Source organism: Phallusia mammillata, chromosome 4 (genome assembly GCF_965637545.1).
Source record: "Phallusia mammillata chromosome 4, kaPhaMamm4.hap1.1, whole genome shotgun sequence".
NCBI lineage: Eukaryota > Metazoa > Chordata > Ascidiacea > Phlebobranchia > Ascidiidae > Phallusia > Phallusia mammillata.
The window spans coordinates 18488026-18507715 of record NC_137255.1 but is presented as its reverse complement, the minus strand read 5'-3'; the positions used below and the strand labels follow the sequence as shown (position 1 = coordinate 18507715).

The 19690-nt window shown below is 38.5% G+C and overlaps 4 protein-coding genes across 4 annotated transcripts; 2 read left to right on the top strand and 2 right to left on the bottom strand.

Annotated features, from left to right (window-relative positions):
• Positions 1 to 432: 432 nt before the first annotated feature.
• Positions 433 to 2231, bottom strand: LOC145223571 (uncharacterized). The gene is made up of 4 exons (XM_080089976.1): positions 1778 to 2231; positions 1452 to 1516; positions 1171 to 1393; positions 433 to 671 (listed from the first exon to the last, which is right to left on the bottom strand). Exons 1-4 carry the CDS (start codon positions 2004 to 2006, stop codon positions 433 to 435), a joined length of 756 nt encoding a protein of 251 aa, XP_079946102.1. The 5' UTR covers positions 2007 to 2231.
• A 1106-nt stretch (positions 2232 to 3337) lies between these two features.
• On the top strand, positions 3338 to 9980 carry LOC145224966 (protein cereblon-like). Its single transcript, XM_080091604.1, has 11 exons — positions 3338 to 3533; positions 3617 to 3782; positions 4095 to 4132; positions 4193 to 4272; positions 4344 to 4546; positions 4711 to 4881; positions 4950 to 5050; positions 5380 to 5492; positions 7919 to 8119; positions 8638 to 8831; positions 9404 to 9980. The coding sequence occupies exons 1-11, from the start codon at positions 3485 to 3487 to the stop codon at positions 9594 to 9596; spliced, it is 1509 nt and encodes a 502-aa protein (XP_079947730.1). The 5' UTR covers positions 3338 to 3484; the 3' UTR covers positions 9597 to 9980.
• Positions 5486 to 7655, bottom strand: LOC145224969 (uncharacterized). The gene is made up of 6 exons (XM_080091609.1): positions 7331 to 7655; positions 6780 to 7030; positions 6412 to 6541; positions 6113 to 6202; positions 5882 to 6010; positions 5486 to 5804 (listed from the first exon to the last, which is right to left on the bottom strand). Exons 1-6 carry the CDS (start codon positions 7577 to 7579, stop codon positions 5736 to 5738), a joined length of 918 nt encoding a protein of 305 aa, XP_079947735.1. The 5' UTR covers positions 7580 to 7655; the 3' UTR covers positions 5486 to 5735.
• A 684-nt stretch (positions 9981 to 10664) lies between the features above and the next one.
• Positions 10665 to 19668, top strand: LOC145224964 (uncharacterized). Its single transcript, XM_080091599.1, has 18 exons — positions 10665 to 10838; positions 10977 to 11139; positions 11207 to 11287; positions 11351 to 11469; positions 11531 to 11668; positions 11736 to 11902; positions 11977 to 12182; positions 12258 to 12342; positions 12432 to 13224; positions 13549 to 13938; positions 14150 to 14220; positions 14430 to 14505; positions 14562 to 14676; positions 14863 to 15286; positions 15529 to 15762; positions 16195 to 16353; positions 16703 to 16850; positions 18583 to 19668. The coding sequence occupies exons 1-18, from the start codon at positions 10793 to 10795 to the stop codon at positions 18741 to 18743; spliced, it is 3576 nt and encodes a 1191-aa protein (XP_079947725.1). The 5' UTR covers positions 10665 to 10792; the 3' UTR covers positions 18744 to 19668.
• The last annotated feature ends 22 nt before the right edge of the window (positions 19669 to 19690 follow it).

Below are 19690 nucleotides of genomic sequence, written 5' to 3'. Positions count from 1 at the left end.
TGTCGAGGTAAATAAACTGGGAAAATACGAAAGCAAAAATGTCTCCTCCCAATAACATTGTAATTTAATAATTTTAGACAACTTTTTTTCCCTAAGTCCTCAATGGGCAACCGTACCGAACAATAAGTAAAACTAAACACCAAACCAAAATAAACAAACGAAGGATCTGACGCTCCCGGCCTTATCTCAGCTCTCAGGGAGAAAAAAAGAAACAAGTGTCGACAGTCCAGTGTCGATGAACGCAGCGGCGTTGACAAAATTTCCGCTAACGGCGCTAAAAAGATTTCACTTTTCACCAAAAAAGTAGTGATTTCAATTGAAAAGTTTATGGTTTTAGTCTGTACACCTGAAATCTAGTATCTTATGTTAGACTGTTTGTTTAACAACAAAAAAGTGGGGGTATGTTTGAATAACTTTTAAAACAAAATGTATTTATCTGTTTCTTGTTTTGTATGTGGAGGGTATGATACCGGGGCAAATCCAATTTGCAATAACCAACCTTAAAACAGGTCCAAGAAAAAAACCAGTTTCAATTTCTTGAATAATCATATCATGGCCATATTCGACCGAGTCTATATCTGCCTTTCCATATTCCGAAGTAAAAGGCTGGGTCTTTTCTGTTCCAGCGTACTCCTTTTCTGCCTCGACCTTATGGGTTTCCGCCAGCACCTCTGTAAATAAACGTTTTCCTTTTCATATCAGTACAGGTATAATGGTTTTCCGAAGAACACTTTTTCATTTGCTAAACACCATTAACGAAAAGCTGGATTAACTATCAAGGTCGTCTTCTATTAATAGAATACTTCTATTAAAGCATTGCAAATAAACCAGGAATAATTTCGGCAATCAGACTCGCTTCGCTCTGCATGCACTCATCGACAATGTGGTCACGAGTCTGTTCCTGTACCGGGCAACCAAGTTCAAGTGCTTTTATGGCTTTGCAGGGTTTAAACCGACTGTGTAAAAACACAATCATACCTAATGAAACACGAATGCTATATACCAGGGGTCGGCAACCTTTTTGGCACTGCGAACCGTTTTCGAAACCGGAAAATTATCGCGGACAACCTTGAAAAGACGTGGTAACGAACTTCTCGCGGACAGGCGGTTGCCGACCACTGCTATACACTACCAAAACTTGATAAACAACAAAACAAAAAGTATAAATACCTTCATAGTTAAAATCCTGAACATCTGGAGATGGAAGTTTGGGTTCAAATATAATTTCATTTTCAGCAGCATCCTCTTGAACCGTGTCTATGGGTGAGAAATCGATGCTTTGACCCTGATGATCCTTTTTTAGATTCGGACTGCTAAATGCTCTCAGAAACTTGGGCCTTTTAGTTGGTGTTGTTAATGGCGGTTCCTCGCCGGATACGGGCTTTTGTGAATTCTAAAATACTAAGTGTTTAGCAATTGTTGCAGGACAAATCCGACACAGACACATTTACCTTGTTCTTTTTTAACTTTTCTGGCTTATTCTTCTTCAAAATTCCATCCACTTCATCTACACTTTCTGCAATGACAAAAATGTTAGTTATAGCTACCAAAACTTACAAGATGTTGAAAGCAAGGTTATTTAGGCGATAAATGAAAGCGGTCTGAAAATATCTGTGAACAAACTGCATTATGGTGGCACATGATGCCCTATAGCGCAAAAGTTCAAAAGTTCCGGTTTCGATCAAGCTGGTGAAAAAAATCTGCTTGCAAACAAAATATAAACAGGTTGTTTTTCAACCGAAATAACAAACATTTCAACAGTACATGCAAGGCATACCTTCTATAACAGGGTTTTCGGGTAAATTTGAATGAGTTGGTGAACGGAGTTTCAGTATTGACATTGAACTGCCCCTTCGCGCGAGGTTTCGAAGAGTTTTGCTGCCCCTCCGTTTTGGAGTTTTCGGTGGGGTCGTCGGGCTACTTTGAGCAACATTTCTGCTGCTCGCTTCTTTTTCGTCTAAGTTATCAAGTTTGCCTACTGATCTTGTGCCCTCATTCGTGTCCATTTTCCTTTTAGTTTACTCCAAACTTTCACAACCTTTTACAGAAGTTGCGCTTGCTTCGCATATCAGTATGATCAAAGACGTGTTTATACAGGAAAGGCTATCAATACTCATATTTTCCGTATTCCCTTAAGATATCTAATTTACACAGACCTCACATGATTATACAAGCTGCCTATTATCGCAGTGCAAATAAGCAGTCATGTAACAACTTTCATTCATAGCCCAGTCCGGGCTAAATAGGACGTCACGCGAAATGACTAGATCGCCAGATCGGTGAGCGCATTCGCAAACTCTGTTGTTTTGGGATTGGGCAGGAAGTAACGCGATGCCCGTTTCAAATTGCAATCACGACGTTGCTAAAAATTCTTCACTGCGACTCCTCGAATCTAACGCTTTGTCGAACTGCCATTACGTCATGGCCGTGCTCAGACCGTTTATAGGGTTACAGCCAGCGCGCAATGTATGAACAACTCGACGGTGAATGGTACCGCTGGGATGAATCCGCGATCGTTACTGATTAAACTCGGCGCGGGTTAGAATAATTGTCACTGAGTGGTCATAATTCGGGCACCTTTTATTTTTGTATCAAACTATTTTGTTATGTCAATATTTTTAAAAGTTGCGTAGCTATGCTGCAAAGTGTCGACTGCCAAAGTCATTGCTGTCGGACTGCAATTCCTTGGTGCATTTTGTTCTTGAATGCCGTTATCGTTTCAGTCTTATGTCAATCTCCTCGTAATTACGAAGGAAGTGGTTCAAGTAACATAAAACCATAGATATATTATCATACCGGTTAGACAGCAAATTATCTGTGATAAAACACATTGGTATTATTTTAAGAGGTATAAACGTTCTGGTTATTTCCTTATTTCCACTGGAAAAAGTGCCTATAATTCACTAAAAGATAAAAATCCTCCCAAAAAAGAACAATTGGAGTTTAAATAATCCCCCAATTCCTCAAAATCAATTACATTCAATGCAGTAACATTTGGGAAAAAGTGGACGTAAAAAGCTTGAAAAAAAACATGTCATGAATTCGTTATTTAGGGGAATACCCCATTAGTGTAAAATTGCAAAAGTGAAAAACGAGACTTTTTTGCAAATATATGTTAGATTTATGACATGTTATTGCTTGGTTTAATAAGGTTATTCAATTGGGAATAACTCTCCAAACGTAAGATATTTCTGTTTGTAATTGGAATACTCAAGGATGAGAAAAAAAAAACTCCCCGTCCATTTTATTTTCAGGTTCTGCAGATTGTTTACAAATAATGTTGAGATATTTCTGTCGTTTTTTTGAATATTTTTTTGTCTTGTCCTTTTACAGAAAACATAAATTTCTTACAAAATGAATTTTAAATGTAGTTAAACTATTGTTTGTGGAAACATAAGTGTAAAATTATTGTTCTAATGTAAAATACTGTCTTTACCGGACTTTTATTAAACTTGTTCCAAGCATTTGAAATCAAAAAATCATAATGGACAATGAACATCAGGAAGAGGATGCAATGCCAATTGAAGAAGATGGTAACAAAAATGCTGATTTATTACTTTAGCTTAACCATAAGGTCCATAACATTTATGCATACTTTGTTTTGAAATTTATGCAGATATAAATGCTGATGGTGAAATAGAAATAGAAGAAAATGAAAGTTCTGATAATGAAGGTTCTGATCCTGAAGACCTGGCACAATTGCAGGAGCCTGTTGAAAATAATGCTGTGCATTTCCATTTACCCAGACCAGTTCGAAGAGGATTTCGTAGAATTGGAAACTTGTAGGTTACTGTAAATAGTCATATAAATTGTAAATATTGTACTTTTGTGTATTAAATTGTGTTGAATATAATACACTGTCGAGCAAATATTATCAGTGTATAGTTTTTGACCTGTTGTTTTTTATTTAAATTAGCAAACACAATTTGACCAAATGTTTCTATGCTTTTTTTAATCGATCAGTGTAAATGCACTAGTGTTTGGGAGAGCTAGAGTGTTAATATGTGTTTAAGGAAATTAATAAAGACTGTAAAAAATCAAAATCAAACGCTGTTTCTCAACAAGAGTTGTTTACGCAATTTGTATATTTGCAGTTTGTTTGGATTAGAAAGAGGGAGAGAAGAAAATGAAGGTAATTGATTGTTAATGTTTTCTATTGGTTGCTTAGTAATGAACTCATGTGCCTGTGTAGATTTGGACAGCAGCGATGATGTGGAACAAACGAAGCCTGAATCTATCACATTTGATCAAAATCTTCCAACATGTCATAGAGTAATTACATTATGCCATATTAGGTTTATTAAAAACATTTAATCTAATACAGATGTGTTCAACTTTGACAGTATCTCGGGGATATGGAGGAATGTACTGGGACTTCCTACTTAGAAAAAGACAGTTTTGTCACACTTCCAATCCTTTATATACAAGACTTTGTTTTAATTCCTTGGCAAACATTACCACTGCAAATCACACGACTCAATGAAGTTTCAATGATTCGTCAAGTCTTACAGCAGTCAGATAAGACCTTTGGGGTTTTAACTGTCAAGTAAATAAGACAACATGACTATTGAGAAACATTGCAATGACATGTTTTGCTTTGTGACATAATTGTGATGTTAGTCAAAATGGCTTAATGTCAAAATGTTACAATTAATTACACTTAAAAAAAGGGGAAAAAATGTTACAATTGATTATACTTATTTTGTGTAGATATATTGTTGATGAAAACATGGCCTACAGGAAAAAATACTATGATTTTGGTTGCACTGCAAAAATATGCTCCTTTCGTGATGAAGAAGAATATCAAATTGAATCACTGCGATTGGTAGTTGAGGGACGAGATCGTTTTCAAGTTATGGAAAAAAGAAATCAGTTAAATGGGTGTGTTTTTTTATGTTACCATTCATGCCTTTTTGTTTAGAAGTTTCAAATGTGATTCTGATTTGCAGAAATGTGCTGGCAAAGGTCAAGCTAATTTCTGATGTCACTCTTCCCGAAGTCACAAACAGTATTGAAACATGCCACAGATGTAAGGCACAACTGATTGGAGGTATAAAAGCTCTTTTTTTCTGTAGATTTGTTTTTGGCAACCATGGTAAGGTAACTCATCTCACTTTGATTGAGGTTCTGATTTTCATTTTCTTTTATTGTTTGAAAATTTTATGTATAAATTTTTGTATTTAAATATAAAAAAGCAATATTTAAATGTTACCAAAAATTACCGGCAAAAAAGTAACTGTTCTGAAAAGAAAACTTTACTAAACTTTTACACTGGTGATTGCAAAATGTGTAACTTGTACGTATCATCTATAATAATATTTGTAATCTTATAACCTTGTTACACATTGTATTGTGAAAAAAACATCAATTGTACTTTAGGGACACCTGAAGGTTTAATTTTACATCACAAATTCAAGCGTCATAATAAAGTACTACGAAGAACATCCATGTCCACTGCATGGCCTGCCTGGGTTCACAGAATGTATGATGTGGTAAGTTTATTTCATATATATTTGATTGGATTTTTGCTACAGTTATGTTCATTGAAAAGCAATGCTTAGTTGATGTTCAAGTAGTCAATCAAAGCAAACCTACATACAGTTTGATCTTTTAAAAATGTTGCTTTTTTCTGCTTCCTTTTTCATGGCGTAATATAAGTTAAACAGACATACACATGTCTACAAACAAGGCATATTATTAAACATTCATTCTGTTAACTTTGCGATGCAAGCAAATCAGGTGCCTATAAAACTCCAAAGAATGCTGAGCCAGGGTGCCTGTGATGATATTAGAAGAAACGATATCTAAAAAATATGTACCTGCATAAGTGTAGAACATTCTAGTTAAAATGTCTCACCAAACAAAATTAAAGCAAACCCACTTGCAATGACTTGTAGCGTGGCAAACAGTAGGTGTTGGATAGGCAAATCTTGAGTGCTCCAGAAATGATTACAATTTTATACACAATGAGGTAGAAGGCAAGAATGTCCGCGACATACTGCACGCCATTCTACAGCAGAAGTGTACGTATTAAAACTTTTTAATACCATTGCCTTTACAAACGTTTAAGCACTGGGACATAATGAACTACTAAATGTAAAATTTTATTGACCTGTCTTTGTCGTATCATTTCCTCGGCGGTCAATTGGACGCTTGGTCGATTTCCTTCTACGAGTAGCTTGCGTTGAAGAAAACGGCTAGACTGTGAACATAAAGTGTAAATGTAAACATAACTGTTCAGAATGTATCTTAAGTTTGTCGGGCTTTCGCACAGGGTCCTCCAAGCATGAGGGCCAATTGTACAATTTGTGGTATACAGTGACAAAAACTGTCCGCATGTTTGTAACGACTTGATCACAAGCCAGCACCCTTCTTGACTTAGATCTCTTACCAAGTGTATGTACAACTTACCTTAAGCGGAGTCATTAAGATAGCAACGAGCAGATTTGCCATCAGTGGAAAGAACATCGTACACGTGAATGTAAACGCCGAAGTTGCGCTGCCTTGGTCCAAACATTTCAACTTCAATACGACCAAATCGCTATTAAGTAGTTCGTATCAATTGGACATTTTCTTTCGTACATATCACAGCAATGGCGTACTGTGATTCATACAGTAATCCGCTTTTATTGTTAGTATGTATTAGCGCTTTAAAGAAATAAACATTTCATCCTAGAAATAAATATTATAAAAATGTATTCTGTAAAATGTTTTGGCCATTTTCATATCACAAAGTTATCCTTAAAAACATTATTTACGTGATCAATAAACAACTGTACCTGTAGACGCTGCAGCATTCTCTAGTGATATTTTGGTTTTCCATCTTTATCTGGGACGCTATTCGTTTGTAAGCTAATATTTCGTTTACAATTTTGCCTGTGCTTTCATAGAAAATAGTTTCATTGTAGTTGTCCGTTGAGTTTAGGCTCACATCGGTAAAATTTCCTGTTGTGGATATCCACTTGTCAGGTAAAAACTGTAAGTCGTCTTCCCAGTGGGAGTATGATTGACATGTCGCTTGCATTTCGTCCTAAAAATATGAATTAAATGGATTTTCTAACAACAGGTTTCCAATGTCAAAACTTTGAAGAATATTATTTAGACACTGTTTTTCAGGCTTTAGTACCCAAATTTGAACACAGTTTCATTTTTTTATGTTTTACCGAAGTGTAATTATAGTTACAGCTGCATTGTATAGCTACACTCACTAGATGCGGCAAATCTCTAAGAAAACCGTTTAAATAAGTTTGGCAAAACAATATGTAAAGGCAGGGCGATTGCCGCTAGGCAGTTTTGTATCAGCACTTTGACTTTGTATACTATACCCAACCTTGTAATAGTTTTTCGTGTGGTGCCTGTACGACTCCACTTCGCTCTGTTCTGACACAAGAACCAAATAAAACGGCAAAAGAATCTTAAAAAATAATATAATGACCCAGTGCACACGGTCCTTGAAGTTGCCGAACTTGTACAAAGGCCCCAGCAAAATGATCTTTCTAATATAGGTCCAAACTCCCATGCTTTCGACTTCTGTTGATTTAATACTAAAGACTTTCAACTTAGCTGCTTTGCCCTGCATAAGGTGTCGAGCAGAAATGGTGTTCTGCCAGCCTTCGCTGATTTGGATTGTACCAACGAGTCCTACTTCGGAAGTATTTGAAAAGTGACGTTTTCAATGACGCCATGATATTTAAGGCAACACTGAAATACCGTTTGGCAAATCTGTTGTACTTTGTGCCATACTTTAAATATAAAGTATATTATTTTTTTGTCAAACTGTGGGCAAACGTGTTTTTAAGTAGTTGAACCTAATTAAGTTATTTCGCTTGGCGAAAAGGGAATATGGAAGTGGTCACAACAAAATATCTTACTTGTTTATAATCGCTTTTTCAGATCTCTTCTATTTGTTGACTTACAGAACTTCTTGAAGCTGGCCATATTCACGGAACTACGTGAATGGAATCAGGAACTGAAAGAAAGCCAATGCTCCAACGAAGCGACAGAGTTCTCGTTTTGGGTCATAACTATGTTGCCGATTCGCGATCAAACCAGACTGGAAATGTTGAGACTCGAGAGCGCCGTACAGCGGCTTCGGATGATATTGAATATATTGCGTAAGGTGGGGACAACTGTACGTAAACACCTGGTAATATAGACTGATCTCGACACTCAAAGGGGTGGCGCTTTATGTGGTTCATCTAGGTTCATTTTAAAATTCTTCGGTTTTTGCAGAGTAATAATAATACAAACATTTTAACGAATATTTTCAAGTTATCGTATACCTGAAACCATTTTGAACCCTTTTGCACATCTTATACCCTAAACCCTTTTGCACTGGCCATTAACGCGAGCATATGATATTCTCAAGCTGATCAGTAAAATATCGTAAAAAACGGCCACACTGATATGATTGCATTCGATTTTCAAGGCTACATTTAACATCCAGCAAAACAAAGAACTTTCCAAATCCAGATTGAAACATATATAACGTGTTTTGTAAGTTAATTACCCCAGCAAGCATCAAGGTAAGGCAGTTCTTGTGTACCCAAGCAGCTGGCGAACTGAATTACTTCATTCACGAAACGTCGCACAATTGCAACGCGACACCAACTAATGTGTATTTAATTTCATGCTCAGCGGACGGCGATCACGTGTTCCGGTTGTTCCGCACTGGTGGCGAATCGCAAAGACGTGTTCAGCATGTCCAAGTCGGGCACAATGGCGGCCTACGTCAACCCCGGCGGCGTGGTGCATGAAACGCTTACCCTGTACAAAGTTAAAGGACTAACCTACGTCGGAAGGTCGACAACAGAGCACAGCTGGTTTCCAGGGTAAGCTTGAACTATTATTCTTACCGGAAAACCATAGATCACAAACCGAACTATGCTGTGACTATTTCAATGACGCGATATTTTGATAGAAAATCCCACGTACCGGCGGTTGTCAATATTATTCTAGGTTGGGGTTGATTGTTTCGTTTGGAAAATATGCCATTCTGACCTCTTCTCCCATTTATGAAATGTTTGTCGAAGCTATTGTGTTGTGATATCAATGCGTTTCAACCATTATGATAGTGTTTTGGGAATTGTGGATATGACAAGCCGTGTACCATATGTTTCTTTATTTAATTGTTAATATTTACCGAGCACCACCTTGATCCCCACGACTTCCCGACGATTTGTGTTCTTGTGGTCGGGTTTGTAGTTGCAATTCAACTTTAAAGACTCCTAAATGCTATCTGTTTAAAAATTTTGAAATAAGTAATGGCTGTACCATATACGCTTTGACATGTTTTTTGACATAACATCATTGGCGGCAAACGCAGTACCCCTAGGTTTGGCAAACTTTTGTTTTAACTTCTTAATAGATTAGACTTCACGATTAACGTTAGCTCGTCTTGCAGATACGCGTGGACGATATGTCAGTGTGCAGAGTGCCATCAGCATATGGGCTGGAAGTTCAAGGCAACAAAAGACGATCTGACCCCGAAACTCTTTTGGGGATTGACCCGTTCATCTCTTATGCCATCGGAACCGGATGCCCATGAAGGCGGTGACAATGATATCGAATCGCACTTTCACAGACCAAGCTTATGAATGATCATAGGTCGAGCACGTTTGCACTGTGAAATCTGCTGTTCCCATCTACTGTTCATATTATTCTTCGCTTTATTATGCTTTCTTTAAAATTGTAATCGACGCAAATGAAGTTCATTTAATGAATTCAGTTACGAATTGTATTGTCTCAATGTATGAAACTTTTTTTTTTCATAAACTTTTCTGTTCTCTTGCCAAAAAATGCTGGTGATCAATTGTCAGTTGGTACATCAGTGCGCTGTCCCATTTAATTACTGCGGTCGACCTCTTGAGAGCAGTCAAATCCTCTTAAAAGGGCGGTTTATCGGAAAGCTGCAATAGCTAGGGAATTAGGAGTAACAAGCGAGTTCATTTATCCGTGCAATAAACAGTAAAATGCGTGTACTATCGACTTGTATGTACCCGTCGTGTGATCGATGTGGAATTGCAGCCCTCTTTGCAGTTACTATTTCAACGTGATGAAATTTCGTGTTTTGTTTTCTTGGTGCTAATTAGACAGCGAGGAATGCATGTTAAATTGCTGCCCCGGTGCGCAGCAAAAATCGATTCAGATTTTATAAGCCTGGGCGGTTTAAAACGCAGGAGAGATGGCAAGGGATGAGCTCGTGACTGTGCGGGCTTAGTTTTGTTTTTGTTGCTCGTTTATTTCCATAGGAACGCCTGGCACGTCGTTCTAAGCCCGGTACAAACAAAGGGCTTTCCAGTCGAGTCTCTTTTTATGTGAATCGATATCATGTTGTTCCGGCCTCTTATTGGTAACGGAGGTGGTTACGCGGTGATGTAAATTGTCGAGTGAATGAGCAAGTCTTGTGATCGACTGTAGTCAACTTTATCCGAAAGTGAACTTTTTTCTTTTGTGTGAAGTCATTCGGTGACGCGGCGAACTTTCGTGAGAAAGTAGGTTCACTTCAAATGTCGATGTTTGCTGAGCGTCAACATAGGCGCAACGCTTGTGGCGGGCACCTGCAACCGAACAAGGCTTCAGTAGCCAAAACTTATGTTTCTTATTATTGTTTAAGCTATTAGCGCCCGCAGTTCGCGTGTTATCAGATACGTGGGATTTAGCCATGTTTTTTTTTGTTATTGTAAGAATTAGATAATAGGTTTACTAATGCTATGCCGAATTCCTATACATAATGAAAAAATTGTGAAGTCAGGAGCATATTGAGGACTTTCCTCAACAAATTTAGTCTTCAATGGATAAAAAGAAATCCCAGTCCAGGAATGACTCCATTGATGATGGTATGTAAAGAATAAACCTGTTTTTAACTGTTAATGATGACTAATTCAATTACATTTGATGGTGGTGTGGTGATAAAAATACATGAATAAATGCCAATCAGTTTGTTGAAAGTTAAGGTTGTATAATTTGCTTTCAAGGCATTCCTGAGGCAAAATACACTCGACTGGGTGAGAAGATTCGGCAGGCTATCCCAGGACCTATGCAATGTTCTATGGCATGTGGGGGAAGAAATTGCAAGTGGGAAAACCCTGCAAGATGGAGTGATGCAGACCAAGCAATAAAGGGTGTATTTTCATCCTGGTAAGTTAGTTCCTTCTATAAAGCATTCTATTAATTCCACCGTACATTAAATTTCAATCTTTTTAAGGGTTTTGGATAATGTTGTTGCAATGTCCCGACCATCGACAGAGATAATGGAGAAATATGACATCATTGGACAATTTAAAAAGTAAAAGTTTAATAAAAAGACGAAAAACACATTTAAATGTGGATCACTTATACATGTTTGCAGACACAACATTACTTCAATCATAAATTTACAACGTCCTGGGGAACATGCAAGTTGTGGACCACCTCTTGATAAGGACAGTCTGTTTACATATCATCCCCAAGATTTTATGGACAGTGACAGTAAGCTTTTTGAACTTTTTACGTGATAGCTATCAATCCTTATTTTAATCCTTCTGAGCAGTTTTTTTCTACAACTTTGGTTGGAAAGATTTTGGAGTAACATCACTTAATACCATCTTGGACATGGTGAAAGTGATGTCTTTTGCTCTTGAGGAAGGAAAAGTTGCAGTGCATTGCCATGCTGGCCTAGGAAGAACAGGTAAAAAAAGAGACAATAATACCTTGTTGAAAATATACTTGATCTGTTATTTTAACAATACTGTTAGGTGTGCTGATTGCTTGTTACCTTGTGTTCGCTCATCGTATGGAACCAGGCACAGCGATCCTGACAGTAAGGAAAAATCGCAGCAACTCCATTCAAACACGAGGGCAAATAGCCTGTGTTCATGAGTTTTGGCAATTTCTTCGACCCCTTAGAATTGTTTTTCCACAGGTATACATGGCTAGCACAATTGTCACTTTTTAATGTTGAAATATTGTAAATTTAAGATGTGTATTTTGTTGCAGGTTGTACCCCACTCTAAGCGATTATCTTTAAAGCAGTTCCTCATTCGACAAAATCACCTTTTGCATGGTTTTGAGTCCAGGGAGTTACGCCACACTCCAAAACTAGTACATGTTGTATGCAACAAATTGTCGACAATGGTAAAAAGTAGCAGCAGCAGTGACTTCTCTCAATTTCAATTGGATAGTGCAGACAAACCTGTGAAAAGGTTAGATGGGGAATGGAGGGGATTTGCTCATATCAAAGTGAGCAATAAGTTTAATATTTTGAATTTGCTTGCTAGATGCAATACCGTTGCTGAAATGAAGGAAACAATTCCAGGAGCTTTCGTCAATGAAACAGAAGATGCAGATGAAATTGAACCAGAGGTAAAATCTTCAATGAATATACTTCAGCTGGTGTTGTAAGCTGATAGAGACTAGCAGAAAAAAACTAACAAGTTGTATTACCATTTAAGGTTCTTGCTTCTTCTCCAACTGATGTAGATGCAGTATTGTCCCCAAGAGTTTCCAGACGTGGCAGTGGAAGATCAAGAAATGTTTCTGAAAGCTCCAACAGACCCTCTTCTGCAGGCCAAACACCTCATGGTGAAGCAGACTTTAAGTCATATGATGAATCTGATGTTTCAGAAAGTATAACTTCAGAAAATTTGGGAACCAAAACTAAGACACACTCAATTTGTATGGTAAAAAGTCGCTCCAGTTCAGCAAAAAGTGGTGTAACACCACATAACAGCATAGTCTCCCAAGAAGATTCCCAAATAACTTTTGTCAAACCACAGTCAAGGCAGGGCTACTGTCTTGCTGATGATGAAGTTGAATTATCCTCATCAGATGTACAAAGTAGTGTTCTAGTTGGCTCCACAATGAACTTGAATACCAGTAGCAATCATATGCTGGAAGATATGCAATCTCTTCACTTAGACTCTCCTTCAACTAATGACAATGAAAACAACAACACTAGTCTTCAAAGTGTAGACATCAAAGAATCACCGCTTCCTTCACCTAAATTGTCACCTAGAGAGCCAGTGCATTCCAGTGGTGTTAAATCATTAGTTGCTAGCCACACAGCTCCTATTGAATCTGCAATATTAGCAGAAATATCTGGTTCCAAACAAAGGAAAATAAGAAAGTCCGCTGGGATGTCAGAAACTGTGCTGCCTACAGGATCAAGAGCCAAGCATACTAAAAGTGCAAAAAGTCAGGGTGCTGTGTCTGTGGTTGATAAAGAGGATGTGGAACTACCTGAAGGTAAGTTTGAATGCTAATGTAGTTATTGTAGGCACTGTAGTGACTTATTTTCTGTACCTTTTCCTGATTTATATTCCAACATGAATGTTCCTACTAGAAATTGATTATTGGTTATTGGTGCACATGCAATCTTTTATTTCCTAGCTTAATTTATACATTTTGCTCAATTTTTTCTCAAGATTTGTAGATACAAAAACAGTATGTTGTAGTAGCTGCAATCCTTGGCATTTGTACTGAGAGGTGTAATGTTGCGTGAATTTGTAATTTTTTGTTTAATCACCTCCAGCTTGATTTTGGTTTAAATGCATGTGGCAAACAACTTAGATACTGACATGAGTGCGGGGATTGACAAGCTATCAGATGAAGAACTTCCTGTTAAGGAGGGCCAAGAAGCAATTAACAAACAGATCACAGAGCTTGTAGGAACTCCGGGAGTCACAACAGATGCAAACCCTGTGAAATCAGAAGTATCAGCCAAAAAAACAATGTTACTGTACTCTGAGTTAACAGCAAATGAAGCTGCACTTCCTCTATTGTCTTCTTCCTCAAATGTTGGTTCATCTGATGATGAAGGTGCTGATGCAGAAAGCCAGCATGGGGGCCCAAATAGCATTGAATCTGGCACTACCAATGAACCGCAATCTGATTTCGTTGATAAAGTTTCCGAACTTCAAGCCGAAAATCCCAAAGTAGAGTTCCTAATTGGGGATCAGGGTAGGTAGTTTAATTTGAAAAAAAATTACATGCTGACCTGGCAATGATTCAAAAATTAAAATGATGGTGCATGACAACCAAGATATTGCATAACATTATTTCCTTTGCATGATAGATCTATTCTTTGCATGGTGGACTGTGGTACATGATATCAAATTCGTATTTAACTATGTTTGCAAAAAAAAGAATTTAAAAGCCCAATTTAAAATAGGTGATGAAGATCTTGAGGTAATTGACATCGCTGGTAATGATGGTCCTTCATTTTCCGACAGTGAAAATGAGGTATGGTGAAACTTGATTCTTAACAAATAGGTTTCTTTGTTTTGCTGCTATTGTTTCCTTTTTGTGTAAAAGTCAGGTCATAATTTGTGTTTGTTTAGGTCTTTTTTTTCACTTTTTTATTGTGCTTTTGGGTGCCTGCATATTATCTGTAAATAAATTAGCAAAATAGTTAACACATAATACAGCAGTTGTGCATTATGCTTTTGCAGGATGAAAGTAAATGTGCAAAGGAACTTAACAGCTCAATTGCTTCCAAAGTCAGTTGGTCGAAACAAATGAATGAAGGTAATGTTTTGCATTTAACTTAATGGGCAGATGTGGAAGTTCTGTTAATATGACAGGTGTTGGACACAATCAACCCCAAACTGAAGGAAATCAAACATCTGATGAGGCAGAGGGCGAAAGGTTGTCAGCTAAAGTTGCCAACAAAGGAAGAAGCACACCATTGATGTATAGGTATGAAAATATAAACACCAACATGACAGAAGTGACAACTGACAAGTAAAAACAAAATCCTAATATGGATTGCAATTTGCCTTACAATGTGTCCTGGGCTCTGCTTACTTGAAATGCAAAGCATCCTTTGTGGGTAAACTTTTCAGTTTTCACCTTAAATGCATTGACATTAAAAATCAACCTTAGAGGGGAGAGAAACATGGAGATGATGGAAGAGCGTGGAAAACGTCTGTCCGACGCTAGCGACCAACAAAACCTAACCAGTAAGACAGACAGCAGCTCTGATGGCCGAACCTCTCCTAGCTCATCACAATCCACGGGCGACCCAGAGGAGTGTGCAGACACAATGCCTCATCGAGACGCAGATGTTGATCATTCAGCCAACCTTCTTACGGTGTCAGATAAACCAATTTTCTCACCCCGAACATCAAAGAGTATGAACGATCTGGCCGGAGCTTTAGCAACGGAGGACCCTTCTAGCTTAAGTCGTCGCAGTAGTTATGGGGATGTACCGCGAGCAACCTCACCAGAAAAGCAGGTGTTCGATCCGGTTAGCATCGCTAAAGCGTTTTCCTACAAACTGACTGATGACGAATACATGTGGGAAAAGGTAGAAACTGTTTTAATGTTTAAAGTTTTCATGAGACTCTAGTTTATGAAATTCGTGAAAAATTTATGAAAAGTTTTCACAAGACTCTGTACATGAAATTTGTTAAAAAAATGTGTCAAAAGTTTTCACAAGATTCTATTTTCATAAAATGGAAAATGTAAGTAAACCAATTAAATTCCACGCTAAAAATGGCAAAGAAAGAGAGTAATTGCGTTGATACTCAAAATAGCTACCTTTCGCAGATCTACACACAGCAAGTGGCAATCAACAATCACATCAATGCTTGGCAAGAGCTAGCCGACCTCAACGACCCGTATGTCCTCTCGTCGCTGATGTGGTCTTGGCTCGAACATCTCGAGGAACCGATTCTGGCTGATAGTGACGTTCGTCAAATTCTCGACATTTTCAACAGGGAAAATTCACCAGACAAAGCAGCGACTGAGCGCTTCCTCAGGGCTCTGGAAAGCATCGAACGGGTAAAGGCGTGGAATTATGTTCGATCGATATTATGTGTGGGGCGATGGTTTGGGCGGTAAACAGGCTTTATCTGCTTAAATCGCCTTGATTAATGGCCTTGCGCAAGCAGTAATCACGATCTTGAGCAGACAACCCGAATTTACATTTGTTTGCTTTCTTACGGGAAGACGCGCGTGTTAGAAATAGTTAGACCTGTTCTTGCTTTAGGAAATGGAGGTATGTTAATTATACTTCAATGTTCACTTGTTTCATAATAAGCACATGCAATGATTACGTTTGCAGCATCCATTAGCGAAACTTTGTAACCCGTTAGAAATATAGGATTTAATCTCCACATACTATTACAAGTCTAGTTTTCTGGACGGTACATTTGATTGTATAGATTTGTGTCATTTGGAAAGTTGTTAATAATATCTGTTACACGTTTGCAGGGTCCGTGCTGCACATTTCGCTGTATCCTTGATTGTATGTGTTCTTTTCCACCAATGACCGGCAATGGCCTTGTGTCAGTTGCTCAGCGAACTGTGACCGCGCTTACTCATAGACCACAACCAGACAATGGAGACAGTGACGAAACTTCAAAAAAACTGGTAATTTCCGTTCTGTTGCCATACACTCCAACGACTATAATACTGAGTCACGTGAGCATAGACAAAGGTTTGCTTGATGACGTGACCGTTTATAAACCGCGGAATGGTCGTTTTGGTTCACTGCTGTGAAATGTGTGCACAACCGTACATGGCAACGCAAATACAAGTGTTACGAGGCAGCGTGCCTTGCTGCTAAACGCCGACCACACCCTATGGTATGCTATAACAGTTCTGTATAAAACTTTGGCCTACTTACAAGCCTATTTTAATACAAAGGCTTGTTAAATTGACTCGAGTCGCTGCAGTTAGTGGGATTTTTGCGCAACCCTGAAAGTTTGATTTTTCACAGGTAGAAGCATTGGTGACGTATGTGCAGGCTAAATGCGAAGTGCCAGGCAACTACGACGACGGACTGCAAATCACAATCCAAGTTCCGGCTGTCCAGAAAGAAAACAAGACAGAAAACGTCGAAGGAGAATCGCAATCTCAATTGAAAGGTAAGAACAACAAACAAAAATTGATTTCTAACTAACAACAAGTCACCATTGACAAAAGCCTGGATGTGGGGAGCCAGAATTTGCCTACAAAGAGACTTCCTTTGGTTTTTGGGCCACAAGCGAAAGCAACAAAGGCGGAACGGACCGGGCATTGTTCACGTGACTGTTTGGTTCACAGGCGTATTATAGACCACCGACAATAGGTTCATTGAACATCGGCCCTGCACAAAGAAAGGTGGCGTGTTTTCGCAAGATCCCGTGACTTTCTCCAGAAGCTCTGGGTGCGAAAGTACCTGGCAGGTTGCTGGGCCTTCGAGGCAAAATTTACTGAATCGTAGAGCTTAAATATGACTTCCTACGATTTTCTGGCTAAAGTATGCCACTGTGTATGGAAATGATAGACAAAGGTATTTTGATGTTTTATACACCAAAAAGCTACCTAACATATCCAAACTACCTAACATAACAAATTCTGCTCACCTGTATCTGAATGTCTTTTGGGGTAACAGTATCAGTTTAATCGTAGGCCGTTTCGTACATTTTACCAGCAGTGTCCTTCTTTAATCCTTGAAGTAATAATAAACGTCCTTGTTTACTTACGGGGGCTTATTGCTACAATGTGAAGCACTCCAAATTCAATATTTCGTTGCCAATAAAGCTCACATGTTGCCGTTCCCAGCGAAACGTACAAACAAAGTCCAACACCAAGTTGCTACAGTTGTCCTTGAACGGTATAGGCTTCAGTTTTATATTAATGTGGTTTGGCAATTTTCACAGCCAAGTGCATTTTCCTGCGACGTACAACGAAAACAAATATAAGAAGGACAATAGGCACTTGACAAAACGCTCCAGGTTTCAATTTAACTTTGTAGGTGACAAAATAGTGTTAACTTCTGGTTATTGCGTTTTTGGGGCATTTTTCAGCCTTAAAAGCTTTGCAGTTTGTTGAGCAAAGCAAAAATGGTATGAAAGTGTAATGAAGCAAAATTGTGTTTTGACTTGTTGCTGATTTTTAGCACAGCTTTGTAGTTTTAGGGGAAAAATCAATACACCATAAGATTTTTAGCAAGTAAACAGCACTACTTATCTTTTGAATGGGAATCTCCCCAAACACATTGACACTCAAGCGTAAAACCACGCATTTTAGAGAAATCGCACAAAACCTTCGTGACAACTTCACGTGTTGCTGCTGTAATACAAATGGAATTCCCCCAGCCTTAATCTTTCCATAGGTACCAAAACTAGGGGCTTTCTTAAAATAAAAATAGCTCTAAATGGGTTAAACCCTGCGAAAAGGTTACTGGTTATAGTTCGCGGTTGCTCTGGGGAACTATAACTAGTGAGGAAATGTGCCTGGAATATAACATTATGTTGACATGCTTTATTAATATGTCTCAACGGGTGGGTTGACTTGTGTGATCGGTAAGCCCGCCACCATGCAAATCATATGGAGACTTACGTGTGTGTATTGTCGTCAGTAATTTAGGTGAGTCAATAAAAATTCAAGGACCCACACTCATTTTATCGCGCATTGTCAACAAAACAACACGAACGTTCAACGTGAGGACTTTCATCAATAGCAAACAGCTGAATAACAATAAAAAACACATGCTGTTCGACATATTTACTGAACACGAAAGTTCGGACAGGGTCTATTTCGCTCAGTATACATGTCACACTATGCAGATGCCTAATAGGTGAATCAAGTTAGTATTTTATTTCCTTTTTTCAGAAAGTAAAGATTTTACAAGCAAATCTGAATCAGAAAATCCCAAATCGTCAAACGATCGTCGACCAGCGGGCAGATCGGCTGGTAGTATTCATTCTACTTCTTCCTCTGGAAGTAGCAGTGGAAACGTTCCGCTCATCCAGCCAAGTATCGTTGTGTCGTAGGCACTTCTCGCATGGTGCGAAATTTGCTTGCTCCTTGGCGCAGCTGTGTGGCAGAAATTTTCTAACAATCCTGATAAAGTTCATTGTCATTTAGAAGTGTTGTGTCTGTGTCCACACAGGACCAGCGCTTTTTTACACTTTTTGGTACGAGAACTTAAAAACCCAACGTTTTGCATCCAATGTACCTCGAATTCGTTTATGTTTATCCCCGCACGCTTCAAGGACCGTTTTTTACCGAAGTCTTCACGACATACCACTTTCTTCCACGGGCACTGTTCCTCCCTTCTGTGCACTTAATGTTTTTCGTCGTTTGTATGTGTAGCAAACCTTGTGTGATGTTTGCAGCAAATAGTTCGTTTTGGTTAAAGCTTGGTGCTTTGTTCCAGCTAAACACTTCTTCCAAACTTTTTTTACCGAGCGTGCTGTTTTTTTTATAAACCGCTTCCGTTTTTTAAAGTCAAAACCTCTTCAAAACACCCGTTTGAAATTACTCTGTGTTCTTGCATTTTTAAAGCAATCACGACCTTGTGTGTGCTACTGAATATGTATCGCAAAAGACCCCCATCAAAAACGACAACGTTACCTTACAAACCGCATATTACAATCCCCAGTAGTAACACGTTTATCGCAAACTGGTGTGCTCTACCCCAAGTCCACACACTGCACAAAACCTTTACGTAAATTTTAGTCCGTATTGTGGAAGGTGGAGCCAGTCATGTCTACCCATACCTTAAGCTTATCCAAATCCTCTTCACCACCATGCTTGTCTCACCACTATCCGATTCTGTTGTCAGCCTATGCAATCCCACCGACCTGGCGTTTCGCTCGATTATTTATTTCGTATGACAGACCATACTTTATGCGATTTGTCTTTGCACGTTCTCTGTATATCACTTTAAATATAGCCCTGTTCTAGACCGTGAAAGCAACGTGTATATTTTTATTTA

Excerpts from the sequence above, each read along its gene's own strand:
- LOC145224966 (XM_080091604.1), top strand. The coding sequence starts at position 3,485 with ATGGACAATGAACATCAGGAAGAGGATGCAATGCCAATTGAAGAAGAT. Across the intron at positions 4,133-4,192 it reads AGGGAGAGAAGAAAATGAAG|ATTTGGACAGCAGCGATGAT; the intron begins GTAATTGATTGT and ends GTGCCTGTGTAG. Across the intron at positions 4,882-4,949 it reads AAAAGAAATCAGTTAAATGG|AAATGTGCTGGCAAAGGTCA; the intron begins GTGTGTTTTTTT and ends TCTGATTTGCAG.
- LOC145224964 (XM_080091599.1), top strand. The coding sequence starts at position 10,793 with ATGGATAAAAAGAAATCCCAGTCCAGGAATGACTCCATTGATGATG. Across the intron at positions 11,669-11,735 it reads TGCTGGCCTAGGAAGAACAG|GTGTGCTGATTGCTTGTTAC; the intron begins GTAAAAAAAGAG and ends CAATACTGTTAG. Across the intron at positions 13,225-13,548 it reads GGATGTGGAACTACCTGAAG|ATACTGACATGAGTGCGGGG; the intron begins GTAAGTTTGAAT and ends CAAACAACTTAG.
- LOC145224969 (XM_080091609.1), bottom strand. The coding sequence starts at position 7,579 with ATGCAGGGCAAAGCAGCTAAGTTGAAAGTCTTTAGTATTAAATCAACA. Across the intron at positions 6,203-6,411 it reads TCTTAATGACTCCGCTTAAG|TCTAGCCGTTTTCTTCAACG; the intron begins GTAAGTTGTACA and ends TTATGTTCACAG. Across the intron at positions 5,805-5,881 it reads CACGCTACAAGTCATTGCAA|ATATCGTTTCTTCTAATATC; the intron begins GTGGGTTTGCTT and ends CATATTTTTTAG.
- LOC145223571 (XM_080089976.1), bottom strand. The coding sequence starts at position 2,006 with ATGGACACGAATGAGGGCACAAGATCAGTAGGCAAACTTGATAACTTA. Across the intron at positions 1,517-1,777 it reads CGAAAACCCTGTTATAGAAG|AAAGTGTAGATGAAGTGGAT; the intron begins GTATGCCTTGCA and ends TTGTCATTGCAG. Across the intron at positions 1,394-1,451 it reads AAAAGTTAAAAAAGAACAAG|AATTCACAAAAGCCCGTATC; the intron begins GTAAATGTGTCT and ends TTAGTATTTTAG.